At 35.9% G+C, this 13718-nt stretch overlaps 1 protein-coding gene across 1 annotated transcript in view; it reads right to left on the reverse strand.

Moving 5' to 3' along the window:
* The window catches only part of LOC118202032 (1-phosphatidylinositol 4,5-bisphosphate phosphodiesterase-like), a 112069-nt gene extending 111126 nt beyond the window's left edge, over positions 1–943 (reverse strand). Inside the window, exon 1 of the mRNA XM_085817811.1 lies at positions 790–943. Coding sequence (XP_085673937.1) covers positions 790–873 — 84 coding nt within the window. The 5' untranslated portion in view covers positions 874–943. The remainder of the gene's footprint in view (positions 1–789) is intronic.
* Between the last annotated feature and the right edge of the window lie 12775 nt (positions 944–13718).

Consider the following 13718-nt stretch of genomic DNA (forward strand, 5'->3'; position numbering starts at 1 on the left):
ATTTCAAATTTGGGCTTCCACATGCCCATATTCGTAGTAGGATTACGTCATTCAAAATTCAATGGCTCTATGTACCGTATTTTTATCAGAATGCGAGAAATATAATGCAGGACTCATAACATTTGGTGGCAACAGTTTGAAAAGTGAAACGGACATTTATAGTGAACGAACGCAAAATCGCAAAACGAAAATAATAGTCCTTCAGGGACAAAGACCTTTTGGACTAATGCGTTAAAGATTTTAAAAAAAAATTCTTACCAATTTTTACTAAATAATTAACACAGAATTTTTTTTATTTCATTCCTTTCAGTTTTAAGTATAATAAAAATAACTTACATTTTATAACTTTACGCAGATGTGATTGAATAGGGTTTTTGCGTTATGCATATGCAAGCTGTATTTTAATCACGGCATTAAAAATATCAATAATAACAACTTCTACAGAAAAATTTGAAAAAAACTAAACTTTTGAAGAAATTTTAGCTTAAAACTGCTATTTAAAATTAATTAATTAATTAATTATTGTTTATTCCAATTTAACTTTTCTCAAAGTTAATTGGTATAAAAAATGAATAAATCGGATTTAAGTCTAAAAAATTATTCTGGATAGAATTTCCGGAGCTGGAAAATTTTAATGGCTATTAAAAATGTTTTCTCTACTATTTTTAAAGAATAAAAAGTAAATTCTGATATTGAAAAAAAACCTAAATTCTGAGTGAAATCTAACAATATGCAACATGGGAAAGCAGATAAAATTCAGCGAGAATAAAAAACTCAGACCAACTATACCTCTTCCCACATATCAAAAACACATCCTTTCAGTAAAGGTTCAGGCACAGGGACCTGCCAGTTGAATTCGTAGGCTTTCGTCATGATTCCGTGTGTTCCATCTGCAGCAGATCCTTTTCCGAGGTAGAACTGAAAGAGAACAATTTCTTTTGGAAGCCTAACAAGAGACGATATTTATATTTTTAAAGGTAGCGGTAGATCGATGAAATCTTACAAGTGCTCAGGTGCTGAAATCTGAAGATTAATAAAGCCTTTCAATATTTTAGAATGGTGGGAATATATGCTAACTCTAGCGATTATTTTTATGGCTTAACATGGCCACTTTGACAGACTTAGTTCAAAATTGAACAAGGTTGATATAAACTGGTATACCTCTAAAATGTTTATAGCTAACTGTGTCTACGAATTAAAAACTAATATTTCTATTTCATAAATTTGCTGTGCTGTGTCCGGACACAATTTATTCTAGAAGCAAAATTAATTTGAAATTTCTTGATGAGGTAGCCCTTTTTTATAATTTTTTGTGGCAACCAATGGCTGAATGAGTAAGATCATTGAAAATAATAGTTCATTTCTCGACGACAGTGCTTGCTGACTGAGATCTGCGCCGTAATGGATACCCTGTGTAACATGAATACGAGCCAGCAAATTTTCACCTAATAAATTTCTCCATGAAGGATTTTCTGCCTTATGCAGATAATCCTCGGGTGCTTTGATGTATTCCATTAAACAGCAATAACTATCACATCTTACACAGTTTTCTCCTCGTCTTTGGCTTATAATTATTCATTCGCTATTTTTCAACTTTTGGTACCAGAGGCATAGGAGCTGAACGAGAGATTTGTGAAGTGTATGGCGAAGAAATGATGCTTCGTAGGACGGCTCAAAATTGGTTTAAGCTATTCAAAGACGGAGATTCACAGACAGTATTTCTAAAGTCCAGGCACTGAACAGTTTGTTTAAAATTGGGAAGAAGTTGTTAAGACCAAAGGAGAATAAATCATTGATTGTATCTGTTGTTCCTTTAATTACACATAACAATACGTTCGGCTTCCAAGCTGTTCTAGTAATGCTCGCGCTTACAGAAAGTCAGATTTGGAAAATACTATGTTCAAGGAATTGTATTTGTTGCTTTGGATAGCATATGTAGAGTTAATGTTTATCTATAGTGCGTCCAAAGGGGCGTTTCTTTTAACTTTTTGTGCGTTACCTTTATTTATTGAATATCATGTTCTTGAATATCTTGTTTATTGAATATCATGCACTTAGACCTTAAAATTCAGTTCAACAACAATGTCGCAAAATAATTTTCGTATCTTTAGAATTTCCGATACACAGTTCCGCGCGCTTGAGATAAAAAGGTTTTTTTCCCCCGTAGAGTGTTGCTCGCTTTTAAATCGTTGAGTTTGTTAATCACAAATTCGTTAAAGTTTTACAAAATACGAAATCGATATTAAAACAAATTCCAGATTTCAAATTTGGGCTTTCAGATGTTCATATTTGCAGTACGATTACATCATTCAAAATTTGATGGCTCTAGGTACCGCTGTTTTATCACAATGCGAGAAACATACATATTTATGCAGATTCTTCAAATATAATACAGGGCGACAGTATTTGGTGGCAACGAATCCATATCATGCAAGAAATAAACTACAGAATGCCATTGATTACATTTCAACCTGGTTTAAAGGATGGAAAATTAAAACTAACCCCGAAATATCAAAAGTAATTTAATTTAAAAAAGGAAATATCAATACTTAAATTACGATGGACGGACAAATCGTGTCACGTGACCACAAAGTAAAATATCTAGGTGTTTATTTCGACCAGAAGTTAACTTTCAAATTTCATGTTAATTATATCAGAGACAAAGCACAACATGCCTTAATGAGCACATATCCTTTGATGTGCAAATATTCGAAGTTAAATATCAACGCTAAAAGAACACTCTATCTACAAGCAATCCGACCCATAATTCTATGTGCCGCTCCGGCGTAGGCAGCTACTGCCCGTTCAAACAGAGCAATGCTTCAAAGTTTTCAGAGTAAAACTCTCAGATTCCTATCGAACTCACCGTAGTTCGTTAGGAACACTGTCAGCCATAATTCTATACAGAGTTTACCATTAGATGTTGAATTACTAAAGATTACATTCAAATTCTACGAAAAATGTGATTCCTCCACTCACGAAGTTATTAAAAACACTGGGGAGTACGACTATCTAATCGAACAGCCGCATAAACGGCCCAGAACTATACATCATAATGTTAGATGGTAGTTCTTGTATATATTTTATTATTTTCAACTATTTAATCTAGATTTTGTTTCATCTTTATCATCATTTTCATCTTACTATGGACTTTGCCCGGTACCAAGGCTGCTGACTTTATCATCATTAAATTCGTATATCACGTGACAGTCTATTTCCCTATGAGTATTAAGATATAGGTACCTTCGCCTCAGACGAAAACAGAAAAATTTCTGGGACTTGTATATATTATTTTCCACTTTTACTGTACGATACTGTGTCAAATCTACAATAATGTGTAAAAGATATGCCATTGCGAAAAAGATAATGCAAAATTATTAGTTGCTATTATTTAAGGTGACCAGATTTTCCGGAGGGCAAAGCGGGACGCAGGGATCCAAATCTGGGTGGTGGGAGAGGAGAGTGGCAGAGGGCGGAAGCGCCTTTCCCCCGAAGGTAAAAATACGAAGTGCAAAATTTTCAGTGAAGTCGCATTGTCCTGTAAAACGTCCCATCATTTGCGAACTAGTATGTGTGTTAAATAGACTCTATTACTGAAAGAAAAAATAAAATTTACCGTATCTCAGACTGAATCAATTATTAAATTAACAATCACGGACTTTTGGATTTGGACTGAGACAACTCAGACGCGCTTTCAGTAACAGCGAACAAAGAATTAAATAAAAAGTAGTCGGAAAATAAAAATTTGTAACTTCCTACGTACTTTACTGCTTGAATGTGCCCATCCAGCACGTGACGCCGCAAATGTATTAATTCGACGCGGACGATGGGCCTTCCTGATCAGCCGCTTACCTAGAAGGATCATCCTGTATAGATGCTCCGTAGACGTATTTCATTGATGAATGAATGCTTCTAAGAGGTTTTGGCTCTTGTAGAAGTATTTTATAGACCTTCTTCACAGGAACTGTCAAACTCAAAATTGCTTGTAGTGTTTCCAGTTTCAACTGTGTCTTTTCGGTTGTCCATATGATATAGACAAGAAAACTCTTTCACTGGCGGTATTTGTCCCTGGAAGACACAACAAAAACTCCACAATTTTCTGGATTTGTACAAATAGCACGTTTTTATCCTTGAAATGACGAAAAATTTTAGCCCATCGACAGTCGAGACTAAATTTCTGACAATTCTAATCTGCAATCTTCCGTGGTGAAGTAATTCGCATAATGTAGCTTACTTCTTCAAATAACTCGTTATCATCGATGTCAAACTTTGGAATCTTCCACCCAAAACGATGCACGCTCTCTTGTACGTTTTCACACGACGGTGGCATCTTTAACGCAACCCAACTAAATGCATTTAGATCTTCGAACTGCTCAACCCTCTCTTTCATATATCTAGCACAGTTGTCGTAAAAATTTACAATGGTTCTTATAATGTCATTTTTTCTCACCAATCCTTCCTCTCCCAATTGGGTAATCAGCATACGTACTTCATTTGACAAAAAAGTTTTCTGCTCTTCTCTCAGTACATTTATGTATTAAATCATCCGGTTCAGAAGCTACTTCGAATGTTGTTACAGTCTGTGCTTCTATGTGCGGAATTGCCGCTTGAAACACCGCAGCTATATTATGTACGAAACAGAGCCACAATTCAGCGCAGGCATTCTAAAAAATGTTGCGGATTAGAGTGAGGCACTTCCCTTCCGACAAGAAATGGGATTTCAGTGCAGGAAACAATTTTAAAATTCTTTTTACTTCAGGCATCAGTGATAACCACCTAGTTCTCCCAATGCGCTGGTACTCTACACAGGCAAAGTCGCAAAATTCTTTGAATGTCTCAACACGAACAGTGTAGATACAGAAATAATAATAAATTTTGTAATAACTGCTTCATCAATTTGCAAGCAAGCAATCTCCTGTTGTTTGGATTTCGTTTCGGACGATATGAGAAGCACAACCAGTACCTAGCAGTTTCCTCCCCAGAGCGTCTTGTATTATTGTCAAAACGCTGTTTCTACCTCTTCTTTTTAATAACTCGAAATTCGTGTTAAGGTTCTCTGCTCAGAACCCAACAACCTTTTTTGTCAGACCATGTCGTTGTAATGCATTTAGAAGAAAATTTCAAATCGTCTGTGTTGTCTCTCCAGAAAGAGTTTGCATGTCCAAGATTTTAACTTTCACACCTGACAGTGGCACAAAATATCTCACTATCACAGGAAATAGCTTGACATCCTTATGCTTCGACGCGTCTATAGACCCTGTCACAAAATTCGCGACAATTAATTCTGCCTTGACTTGGTTATGACTTGGATATGGACAAAGTACATTCGTGACAATGGCTTCACATGTTGTACGTGCGCAAGTGGATTTTGGATTAAAACACTTTTGCATTAATTTGGAAGTACGGTCCATCGACCTAAAGCTGTGATTGCGATAAATCGTGTGGTACGCAAAGGTACCTTCTGTAGTAGCCAACCGAACTTCCTTTTCACCTAACTCAGATCTTGAAAAATAGCTCGTAATTGTACCTGACGATGCCGACAATTTCAGGGCGTTTTTGTGACGATCTGTATTCAAATGCTTCTTTATATCTCCACGCCCGCTGTGAGCGACGGAAAAATGTGATCCACATTTGTCGCACCTCACGTAACTATCAGTGTTGCTTCTAACCTTCATTATGAATGGAATCTCGCCTTGTAATTCCTCGTTGAATTTCGACTTTCGTTTTGGCATGACTGATGCTCAATGGAGACTCAGGTAAATGCCACTCATATATGAAAAAAATAAATAATCACCGAACACCACTTAATGAATGATGATCCCCGATTTCCGCAAAACGAAAACAATAGTCCCTCAGGGACAAAGCCCCTTTGGACTAATAAACTTAACAAACAATCGAATTCACATGAAACGCAAAGGCATAACCTTGTTCTTCTACCAGCTAGACACGATTTCGATTTTTATCATTAACCCAGGTATGATTTGTTGTATATTTCTTCAAGAGCTATTTATTTAGACATTTTCCATAACACATTGTATTTTACTATCTTACCACATCAATTTAAGAATAGACGTATAATTTTTTTTCTCTTCAAATTTTATCAAGTAATACTTAAATTCGACTAATTGAATTAAACACGAAATTTTTTTAACGTTCTGAGATTGGCACTGTTTATTTTTCAAACCATTTTATGGGAGGACTCGTTTGCATTAGAAACTTAATAATCAGAGCTCATCTGTAGCATTATTTTACCAGCAGCACAAAAGGATTTCCGCCTAAGGCTACAATCTCGGGCTATTCCTAAAAAATCCTATTTTCTTTCATGAAAGCAAAGTAATTGGTTGTTGATGGAGCTTGGAAAAAGGTTAACGCTAATGCCATACACTATCTTTTAATCGGGTTGTAATTAGTGTTATTAATTTCAAACTCTTCACCTAGATTATTGACGTGCTCACCCATTACAGAGCAGTGCTTTGAAAATATATAAAAATTAACATACAGCTTAAAAATTTAGCTGATAACATAACTGCTGGGAATATTTTTAAAAATATTCTAAAATTTGTTATTTCTCATGTTTTACGTAATAACGTATTTATTGCAGCTATTAGAATTGAACAGATTTCCAAAATAATCTGTCAGTGAGAAAGTAACACATTATTATCTATTATTTATTGCAAAGAAATGTTTGGGGGGCCTTTTTTTTTTTTCCTTTCCAATTTCTAGCTGTGGAGATCATATACAGATTTCAGGTACATTAAACATAAAATTATTTGGTAATTATCTGTGACATTCCAGAAGTTGGATTTAAGTGTGCAAAAGAATGATATTCATTAGTGAAAGAACGTATATGAACAACCTGAGAGCAATATTTAAGAAAAAAAAAATTACATTATAGGATAAGAATAATGATGTATAAAGAACTCGCATAAAATTTACAACATTTAGCGTTATTTCCTGAAATAAAAAGCAAATTTTAAATTTAAAAAAATTGAGCAGGGGCTAGTCTTTTCAATCCTGGGCTAGAATTTTTTTTTTAAATGAGCTTTATTATTTATTTTGATAGAGCGTGTAATAAAACTCATTCGTGATTATATTAACTTTTTGAAGATACAAGTTTATTTCAATATAACCATTTAAAAAATAAAAGGAATCATTAGATTCATTAAGCACTGCTATAAATTACCTATTTGCTCAATGATTATTCTTAGATAGTGCGTTTGCTTCATAAAAATTAATTAAGAATTCAATAATTGAATTTAGCTACTATCTGAATACCAACAAAGGTATACAGGAAAACTCATGATATTACTAATAAATATACAGGATGATTCAAAAGTCTTAGAAAATATTTAAAGATAGGTCAGGAATACAAAAGCAGCCTTGTTTTTTTTTCTCATTGAAGCACACAGCTACAAACGCCCCTTTTATCTGCTAAGAAGGTGCTGTTCTCTAGAAACTGCATTAGACAGCAAAAACCATTACCGTTTTAGTAAGTGTTACGAGATAGAAAATGTTTTACTCTTTTTATTTCTGGATTCCATGATCACCCGATTCATTCTTATTTCCGCATTAAAATGTGGTCTGATGTCTGCTAGGCATTCAAACTGACCCTATTCCGCAGTAAAAGCTTATATACAAAAATCTCTTAGCCTCTTAACAATGATCTCCTCATAAGAGTCATTCAGGCAGCAGGCAGAAAGATGTCTGGTATTTTTTATTATGTTTACCAATTAACGTTGCGAAATGAGTATTGCGTGGATGGAATGAATTTTAAGCAATTCTTTCGAAATTACAATCATATCTAGGTCTAGCAAACATGCCGTATTAACTTACTTGTGTTTCTATATTTTTTAGGCTTCCTGTACCTCTTGCACTCATCTAGTTACACACCCCAATGTAAAAATCGCTGTTTTTGTATAACCCGATTTACCTTTGTAATTTATTTAAAACTTTGTGAATCATCCTATATGAATATGCGTTCGGTGTAAATTCATAAATAGTTTTAAAATTTGAGCTTTTGTATCACACAATGCAACTTGTACTACATCTTTTATAACACACGATTTATCACACGCAATAAAAAGTGCAGACGATACTGTCAAGGTCTTTCAATTTGTTGACTTATTATATTTTTAGCCATCTGGACAGTTCTCTCCCAAATGGTCTTTGCTGACAATAGAGTGATGTTAATTTTTCACATTATGTCATTTTTTGTTTTTAAAATCTTGAAAAAGGTGATCAACCATGCTTAAAAAGCATTTTTTATCATATTCTCCATCGGTGAAGGGTTTTCAATACTTGGCTATATCCTGAGCAACAGCAAAAACTGGTTGCGGTAATATTAGAAAAAAAGAGTTGCCAGCCGTTAAAACTAATGATCTTGATTTTTGCATTCTACAACGTAATTCCATCACTGCTGCCATTTCTTTCATCTCCGAGGGGTTACTTTCTGGGAGAAAATTCATGTTTTTTTTTTTTTTCTTTTTTTCAAAAAATGATTCTCGACAGTTGATTTTTTGTTACTTAATAATTTTACATTGCGGATTAGGCATGTTGGAAGACCCAGAATGTTTTTATATAAATGCATAGTTTCCCATCCATTCAATTTTAAATTCACAGTATTCATCTTGAATTTTACGCCGATTTTTCAGTGTTGCCATGGCAAAAACTGTAATTGTCTCGAGTGTGACTTGAAAAAAAAAAAAAGGGAAGGGGAAGGCACACAATGAAAAATATGTTAAGTCATTCGTGTAATAATACTATTATATGTAGGGCTAATTGTGTCCTTTAAAATTATCTTTCATTATTTTATTACATATTAAAATGTATTATTTGCCAATCATGCTATGTTTCTTTAATATTAAAAGCGGAAAACCACTTATCCTTTTAAAACAATCAAACACATCACCAAATTTGTCTCTTCCGCTTCTGGTATTTATAGCTGTCATCGCATACAGAAATTTAACTCATGATTACTGCAGGAACGACTGGTTGAATATAGTGGTGAATTTCCAATACATCAATTTCGCCCAAGAGAAAGGCATCAGTTCTGAGAGTTGCGTTGGTGGAAGTGAGGAGCAAGGTTAGCTAAAGCTAGGTTTACAGGGCATGCGATCTACCGCACATTTGGATGTGTGCGAGGGATTATTAAAATTTCTTTGGCAATGGCAGTACTGCGGCTAATCTCCCAATACTACAAGGTCTGACTATTAATTTTCAGGATTGACGTAACTGTAGGAGAACGAAAAGTCGGAAGATGCCGTTAATGATTGCATATTGAAGAGCGTTTTCTTGCGCATGTGCAGTGCAATCGGGGCCATTCTGAAGTAAGTGGTTCTCGTGGAAAGGCGCATTTAAACGTAGCTCTTAAATAAATTAAATTGTCGAAGTGAAAATGGAACAAAGAATTAACATCAAGTTTTGCTTCAAATTGGGCAAGATAGCTGCGAAAAACCTACGAAATGTTAAAACAAGTTTACGGCGAGGAAACATTATCCCGCTCAAGAACTTTTGAATGGTTTAAACGCTTTCGGGAGGGCGCGAAAGCGTCGAAGATGATCCACACACTGGTCGGCCGCAGTCTGTACGCACGCCGGAAGCATTTGAAAAAGTTCGCGATATGGTGAAATGTGATCGCCGATTGACTATTCAAATACTCGCCAATGAATTCAACATGGACAAAGAGACGGTTCGGCGAGTTTTGACGTAAGACCTAGGCGAACGCAAGATTTGATCCAGATTCTTTCCTCATCATTTAAGGGACGAACAAAAGCAATTGAGACTGGACGCATGTGGCGAACTTATCGACAAAGCTGATGCTAACCCTGCGTTCCTGGATAGGATAGTCACGGGAGACGAGTCTTGGTTTTATCAATATGACCCTGAAACCAAGCGTCAAAGCTCCGAATGGCGGTCTCCAAGTTCACCAAGGCAGAAAAAATTTTGATTTGAAAAGTCCAAAATCAAGGTCATGTTAATCGCTTTTTTCGATTGCGATGGACTCATTCATCATGAATTTCTTCCTCCTAACATGACTATCAATGCACAGTTCTACACAGAAGTTCTTGACCGACTTCGAAAACGAATTCGTAGAGTGAGGCCTCATTTTCAACAAAATGGGAGTTGGCTGCTGCTACATGACAATGCCCGCCCGCCCACACATTGCGTTACCTGTGAGGCGATTCTTAGCCCAGCATGGTGCCGTTGAAATGCAGCATCTACCATACTCTCCAGACCTGGCATCCGCAGACTTTTTCCTGTTTCCTAAGCTGAAAAATTCGCTGAAGGGAACAAGATTTCAGGATGTCGAAGCCCTCAAGATAACTGTAACGTCACTATTAAAGAGCATTCCAAAAGAGGACTTTAAAACTTCTTTCCGAAATTTATACAGCCGAGAACAGACGTGCATTACGGCTGATTACTTTGAATCATATTAAATAGCTATGTGTTTAACCTTTTTTTCTTCTGAGTTATTCCATGAGTCATGGAAATTAATAGCCGGAACTTGTATTAAACTACTCAAGCGCCACAAGTATGATTCTACTGAGCCGCAGCGGCTCGGGAGGCACTGGTTGCCGATCAATGATCTAGTATGCCGAATATGCTGGAGCCAGGCCTGATTATATGGCACACAATGTAAAATACGTTTAATGCAATTTCCTGCGCAGCTTTTACAGCTAATACATATTACCATACATGATCTCTGCAACTGCTTTCAATGCAAAAAATTAAAGAACGTGAATAATCAAAAAGAACATCACACATGATTTACCATTTTTTTCCTTCCTTCCAAAAACAAAAAGGCTATATACACTGGTGCGCAAAACTTAAGCAAGAGGAGTTCTTTTTGCCATAACTCCAGAATCATCTCGGAGACATGAAATTCAGAAATGAGAGACAGCATTTTGTGTTTAAACGATGACGAAAGCATAGTAGCGCAAAAAGGAATACAATGCATACAGTATGGAATCAAACAAAAAAAGGTTTTATTGAACTTATAGTATCGTTACATATGATTGTCTGTACAAGAGGAAGAACACCAAGCAGATGTTCCTTAGTATGGGATATGCCCTACCCTTACTGCAATGGCTGCTTCGCACCGTCTGTCCATACTCAGCACCAGACTGTCCAACAGATTTTGAGGAAAAAGATCTCATTCCTCAATCAGCATCTGTTTCAGTTGTTGGGTGTTCCTCGGAGGATGTAATCGTGCTGCGTGCATCTCCCTACAGCATCCCACACATGTTCTATGGGATTTAAATCAGGAAGTAGGCTGGCCAATCCATTCGAGTGATATCTTAACTTTTCAGTAGCTTCTGAACAGCAGGAGTCCGGTGTGGCCGTGCATTGTCATCCATAAAAACAAAGTCTGCTCCAAAGGCACTTCGGAACAGACGCACATGGGGAAGGATCGCTTCCTGACAATAGCGATTCCGGTTACGGAACTACTGTTAAAAACTTTTACCTCTGTCCACCCGTTCAGGATAATGTCCAGACGAGAATTCCAGGACCACCGTAATGGTCTCTTTCTGTAATGTTACTGGCATGAAACCTTGTACAGACTTCTCTCCAAATCAAATGGCGTTCAGAATCGCTTGTGGTGCTAAAACGACTCTCATCCGTAACAAGGACACGACTCCATTGATGAGATGTCCAGATTTTGTGCTTCTTGCACCACTCTAAACGGTGCCGCCGATAACCAACTTTCCAAGGAATGCAGCATTCAGAACGGCGGGAGAATTGGTCACCTTTGTGAAGGCGTCTGGACACAGTAAACCACCACACTTTTGGCTCTGGTGCTGTACACAGTTGCTGAGCTATGGCGCTTGCTGACTGGTTTCGCAGGACCTGCCTGCAGGACGATATGGCGGTCATCTACTGCAGTTGTTTTCCTAGGGTGGGCACCACCAACCTTTCTAACAGCTGTACTTATGGTTTGGAAGGCTTTCCAAGCGCGCGAAACGATTCTTTTGTTGATTCCGAACTCTTCAGCTACACTGGTCACACTACGCCACTTCTTCAGCTTTCTGATTATTCTTCCACGTATGAAGTCATTCAGATGATTTCTTCTAGCCATATTTCACGAAAGAACTCACTTGCACTTAAAGAGAATGTCTTTAATTGCGTCTCCATCCTTCCTTTTATTGTAGTCTTGAGCTGAGCACTCCGACCGCATGCGTTTTGCGTGCGCTCACGCCGTCTGTGACGTTTTCATCCTGACATTTGCATACGCACGACCTTTTCCACTGAATTGCGTGTTCATTGTACTGATCGCAAGAATCCCTTTCCTGCAATTTCATGGCTATCTGATTAAAAGTTACATTGTTGCTTAAGTTTTGCACACCAGTGTAAGCCCAGGTCTAAAAATATTAAAATTTCTATTTTCATTCGTATCAGATATGAAACAGAATGCTAAGTTTAATTTGACAAGAATTTCATATAATAATATTTTCTTTATAACATATTAGTGAAAAACACTGAACTCGAGAAAATTATAAATAAGGGAAAATTTAATATTCCATGAGATTAATGTATTTTAAATAAAATATATTAAAAATGAATCACTAAAATCAAAAGTACATAAAATTTAACATCACGGGGAAGTAATACATATCCTGACAGAGCCAAAAAAAGCTCATTCATACAAAATATTTCATGAAATGTTTTAAAGCCTTACAAGGAAATAATGTATACCATTAAAAAAAACTTCTTTGTACAAATTATTTAATAAAATATTTTAGTTTTACAATTTATGCACATAAAAATATGTAAATCACAAAAGAAATGTAAAATAGGGATGCTGAAAATTCGTTCATTAAAATTAAATTTTTAAGCTGTATATTATACGACAGTCAAAAGTCGTTAATCCGGACTTCGGCGATTCCGGACTATCGATTTTTCCGGATTATAGATCATCAGTTTAAATCTGGTAAGATGGCATGGAGAAATTATAAAATTAAAAACATGAAACCGTAATTTATGAAATAAAGAACAATTATGATCTAAAGGGTATCAAAATTTACAAAATAATAATAATAATAATAATATTTATTTGTTTACTTTACTAAACATTTCTTTCAATGTAAGTTATTTAAATTGCTTAGTTTTATGTGATAATACTCTTCTCTTTAATTCTATAAACGGACATAATTTCTTCTTCAGTTAGAAAGTTCCGCTGTTGAAGTCCTATAATTGCTGTGTCGAGAATACCGACTAATTTGTCAATCGAAATTTTTTCGTTTTCAATAACCTCTGTGTCACTTTCTTCACTATCAGAAGCAAATTATAATGATGAGGAATTTGATTTAAATCATATCAAAGACGGAGTACATCGAGATGAAATACTACATTTAGTAAGGAATTACAAGCCAAATAAAATAAAAACAAATGCCCTAAAGATAAGGATAGTACTGCCAGATTAACTTCCAATTTATTGCGCACCGCGGCGTTCCCCCCCCCCCCCCCGCCTCAGAACAGCGTGAAATTTATAAACAGATTTCGGAATGGTTAGATAAACAAAGGATTATGCCTTTATCCATTTTTTGCAGCAATTCCACTTTTTGTTTAATGGACTTCGAAACATACTTTCGCTTTGTAGATACTTTACATATTAGTAAATATATATCGGAAATTCTATTTGACATAATCGAAAGTTCAAGCTTACTTTTATAAAATTGCTCTAACAGTCTGCAAAAAATAATAAGCCGGATCCAATTCGA

This window comes from Stegodyphus dumicola, chromosome 5 (assembly GCF_044657685.1).
Source record: "Stegodyphus dumicola isolate Sdum_Otavi_A_Nest chromosome 5, ASM4465768v1".
NCBI lineage: Eukaryota > Metazoa > Arthropoda > Arachnida > Araneae > Eresidae > Stegodyphus > Stegodyphus dumicola.